We start from the raw sequence: 5,300 nt of genomic DNA, 5'->3' as shown, positions 1-5,300 counted from the left end.
CAAATTCATTCAGCAGTTAACAAAACGCCCGATTATGAGAAAGATTTTAATTATCTGATAAAAAATTTGTCAAAGCATATGGGCTGATGTATTAATCTTTGACACTCCGAATCTTTTAAATCATTTCTCGGCTTAACTTGAAAATTTTTTGTCATTTATATCTTATCATATTGATTTTTGCGATTTATTTTTTCCGTTTTTGTACACTTTCATAAATAAAAACTTTGTAACTTTTTTTATTTTTTATTCGGAAATTATTAATTTCACAAGATATTCCTATTAAAAAGAAAAAAAGAATTTAATTCATTAATAAAAGAATAAAATAATTTATTTCATTAATTAAGATTTAGTTCAATTTAATACAATAGATATAAAAATTTGTGTGTCTATAAAATGTTAGTCATTAACTTTAATAATATTCCATTTAAATAACTTAAATAACTGAAGAGGCAAAATTTTAAACAAATTTCTGAAATATATAAATGTAAAAATATATTTCATATACATGCGTATACTAAACACAGTATTACAGAGATTTTTAAAGATTAATTTATACAAGTATTTATTATTTATGTTTATTATTATTAATTTTGTATGTTTAATCTTTTTTTAAAATAAAGTTTACAAATGTTAAATTGACAGATAAAATTCTTAATTATACACAAATGTATGCTAGAAATGATACAAATTCATATAAAAAAGCAATTGTAATATCATATGTACATATGAAACAGTAATAGAAGTGGTTAGATTTGGCATATAATATCGACTATACAGTTAGAAAATTTGCATTAAATTTAAAACATTTAACGTGTCTCAAATGGTGTATTCAAATTTTTATGTAAATGAACATAAGGTAAATATGTTAAATTTATACAAAAACAATACAAATATATTATATAAAAATTAGCATAAAAATGTAACACTTTTAACACAACTCGGAAATAAATTGCAGAAGTATATTTTTTCAGTAAAATTAACATTTATAATATATTAAATTGACAAGCATAATCTTTCATTTATTTATCTCAAAATTTACGTTTCAAAAATTACATTATGAATTTTTACGTTATTTATTTACGTACTAATAAATTGTGTTATTTTAACACTAAAAAATATTAAATATAAATTAAATTCAATATTTTATACATTATAATTACATAATTTATATTAGATAATTACATTATGTTAAATTATAAAAACACTCAAATATGTTAAATATTTAACATAAAAGTTTTAACAACCATTTTTAACTTAAGTACAAAATGTTTCTTGCTGCTTGCAAGTATAATCAATAATAAGAACTATATCAATTGTCGTATAACGTTTATTTTATAAACAAGAAAGTTATTACAAAAATCTACTCATCAAGAATATTACTATGAAACCTTGTTATTGAATATTCCATTTTTGCGTTAGCTTGTGACCTTCGTAAGTAAGCTAACCTTGAATCTGAGGTCAAATCGTCTGGCTCGTGACACACCATTCAAAGTATGTCGTGTGTGTGTGTGTGTGCGTGTGCGTGTGTGTGCGCGCGCGCGCGCGCGCGCGCGTGTGTGTGTGTGTGTGTGTGTGTGTGTGTGTGTGTGTACGCATGTGCGCGCACATATTATACATGTATATCATAAAAATAAACATATAAATAAACATTCACTAACCAGCGTAATAGACAGTTTTGCGAGAAACATTGTATGATGCTCTTGATATGCTGAGCAAACATTTAACAATTGTTGTTTCTGGTAAATCTTCATCCAGTAAGGTGACACGTAATAAGATATTGTACAGCCCGTCGTCACGCAGTGTTATAATAGGATTCTCAGTTTGCCTCTCTGGAATATTTCTGCAATTTCAATATAATATGAATATAATTATGAACAATAATATACAATAAAGCAAAAAAAAACATTTATATTTTGCGCGTATTTTAATACGTAAAAGTAAGTATTTATTTTAGGGAGAATATTTTTCAATAACTTTGACATAACTATTGACATAAGTTGTTAAGATTATGATTTAAAAAAAGATCTTAAAAAAGAAAGAGAGAGAAAGAGATTTTATGTTTATAGTTCATTCCAAAAATATAAACAATAAATAATAATTGTATAAGTAAAAAAATAGTTTTGTCTTTTGTGTTCAACACAATTTTCTAATGCAATCTAATCTAACTTCAAATTAGATTGATACATGATCTAAAGTTGGTTTATATTAGGTTTAAAGCTTTCTCCCCTAAAATGAAGATATGAACTGTGCTGTTCTTTGTCTATTCTCCGTATTTTCTTTATATTTAAAAACAAATGACTATTTAAACAAAAAGATTTAAACAAATACATAGTAATATACAAATATGTAGATAGATTTTTACGATATTATAATTATACATAAAGTAATAAGAGTAAATGTAATTAGGTAAATTTGATAATCGTTTATAACATTATAAGTTACATTGCTGAATTCTTATTTAGACGTTAGTCCCATACCAGATGGATACTAACTCTCTCTTTATTCAAGTATATTGTTTTGAACAAATGGATAACACAGGACTGCGAAATTAAAGATCCAGAAAAAACAAAAAAGTAGCAGAATAGTGACTTCCTACGTAATTTTGCCGAATTCGAATTCGAACGCGCCAGCAAAAAACGTTCATCAAGTTTTAGAAATAAATGATTTTATGGGTCAAAAATAATTTTTTGTTATTTTCAAGACGTTATTGTGACTAATCAAATTATTTTAATATGCTCTTAGCGGCATCATAAAACACTACCTTCTATATTTAAATAACGACTTTACTTATTCCTGTATGATTTTTTTTACCGAGTTATGAAGATTTCAGGATAGAAACTTTTCGACGATGAGACTGTGCACCAAAGTGAAAAATCGGTAACATGGTGAATTATAAAGTACATTCAAAGTATTGACGCTTCGATCAGTTTGAGAAAATATTAAAAACATAATTTGGCCACAATTTAACCCATTAACATCCAAACGGACACATTTTTTGAACAATTTTCAGTGGCTTAATTTTTTATTTTAATGGCCTTGAAAAAAAATCAAGCAACATCATTTCTGAAATAAAATTTTTTGCTCTTTCAGAATTTGTCAAAAGTCCAAAAAAGTTGTAGTCGATTTTTTGGAAATAAACTGATTTTTCACTCAAATTTTTTTTTAAATCGATATTTTCACATCAAAACGACATTAGGATGGTCTTGAGCAGTCGCAAAATATCGCGTCCACGAACTCTAAACTTTAAAACCTATACATATTCATTTCGAAATTCATGATGGCGGCATCGAAAATGGCGCCCGAAAGGTCGAAATGTTACGATATTGTGCAAATTCACTAAAAAAAATGCTGTAATCATCATGACTGATGTGTTTTTATCAATGTCGTGATATTATATGATCAAAACAACAATAAAATTATTGCAACAATATGGCGGACACAAAATGATCGATTATAACGCGCTAAAAAACGCTAGGAGATGGATATATAAAAGCGTTATATTTTTTTATATTAATGTCAAAGTGTTTTATTTTTCATTAAACAATTTTTTTTGTTAATTATTTAATCAATTTTAAATTTTTTATTTTCTATTTTTCAGTTTTTATTATTTTTTTGGTTTTTTAACAATTTTATAATTTTTTTAAAAATAAAATAATTCTATTTGTCACTTATGGAAAGCATAAAACAGCTGGAGCATTGATATATGTATATTACAATCTATACATATTTTTGTTGCATTAGATATTGCTGATTTTTATCTTGCAAAAGCCAATGCTGGAAAATTGAGATTCAAACAGCACAAATTTCAAACAGTAAAATGGAAAAGAAACTGTTCAAATTATGCAAAATGTGCTTCGAGAACACAAAAAATGTGTATAGATTGTAATATCTATCAATTCTCCACCTGTTTTTATGCTATTCATAAGTAACAAATAAAATTATTTTATTTGGAAAAAAATTATGAACTTAATTAAAAAACAACCAAATAATAATAAAAACTGAAAAATAAAAAACTTTGACATTGATATATTAAAAAATATAATGCTTTTATATATCCATCTTCTGGCGTTTTTAGCACGTTATAATTGGCCATTTTGTGTTCGCCATATTGTTGCAATAATTTTATTGTTGTTTTGATCATATAATATCACGATATTAATAAAAATACACCAGTTATGATGATTACTGCATTTTTTAAATGAATTTGCACAATATCGTAACATTTCGAGCTTTCGGCCGCCATCATGAATTTCGAAATAAGTATGTCTGATTTTATACTAATCTGTAACTACGTTTAATGCTAATATTATATTTGAGCGACCGACGCGTTCGCGCATGCGTTTCATTTCGTCTCTATGTAATACTACGCGTTCGCGCATGCGTTCTTTCTCTTTTTGTTTCGTCACGATCGGCGCATTTTCAGTTGTAATAGAGTCGGCCCCGACGTGATTACGGTCTCTAGTCTATATTTTCAAGTGTTGTCCATTCCAAGTGTTCAATAAAGTTATACGAAAATATCACAAACATTTTGGTCCTTCGAGCCGGATGTACAGAGCACATCTCTGTGAGGAAACTAGCGTTGAAACATTAAAATCAACCTAGGAAAACTTTTACGAGCAACGACAATATTGCTGACATTGGCAAATTGAGGAAGCAACGAGGCTATGTTAAAAGCAAATTAACAAGGCTAGAGCAACGAATCCAGGACCACTCAGCTACACTCGATAAGGAGGACGCGGAGGTTTGACTGGAACAGCTCGAACAGATTATCAACGAGTTTCAAGGAATCCAACGGCAAGACTTCAACGAAACGGATGAGCCGACAGAGGCGGACATTACGGCCGAAGTTGAATTCGAGGAAAGAAGTGTAGCTGCAAAGACAGTGCTACGGCGCATTATGAACGACGAGAATGCGAGTGCCAAAACCACTCAGAACCAAACAGAAGGCGATAGCATTCTCGCGCAATTATTACAAAGGCATATGACGGTGATGCAAGGATACGGGCGGCGCTTCGCAAGCACAAACGCTTTCCGGCGACGCGAGAGCAGGAGGAACGCCCTCTAGGGGCCCTACTAAGGACCCAACCCGAGATACTGCAACGATTATCCGAGGTACCGACGAGATACTCTTAAAGACCGACACCCTTACGGGACTTAGCGTGGCATGTTTAGTAATTGCTAAAATTTAAGCAATTAATCAATAATATAACATTAATTTTATGATTTATTAATAGATCAATGTTTTTTAGACATGTACATTGTAATTCATATGTATTATATCTTGCTAATAGTTAATTTTA

General features: G+C 28.9%; 1 protein-coding gene across 1 annotated transcript in view; it reads right to left on the bottom strand.

Annotated features, from left to right (window-relative positions):
- Window positions 1-1,613: 1,613 nt before the first annotated feature.
- The window catches only part of LOC105450616, a 38,691-nt gene continuing 35,004 nt past the window's right edge, over window positions 1,614-5,300 (bottom strand). Inside the window, exon 3 of the mRNA XM_011690549.1 lies at window positions 1,614-1,840. Coding sequence (XP_011688851.1) covers window positions 1,654-1,840 — 187 coding nt within the window. The 3' untranslated portion in view covers window positions 1,614-1,653. The remainder of the gene's footprint in view (window positions 1,841-5,300) is intronic.

This window comes from Wasmannia auropunctata, unplaced genomic scaffold (genome assembly GCF_000956235.1).
Source record: "Wasmannia auropunctata unplaced genomic scaffold, wasmannia.A_1.0 LD336060.1, whole genome shotgun sequence".
Classification (NCBI taxonomy): Eukaryota; Metazoa; Arthropoda; class Insecta; order Hymenoptera; family Formicidae; genus Wasmannia; species Wasmannia auropunctata.
This window is presented reverse-complemented; position numbering and strand designations above follow the sequence as displayed.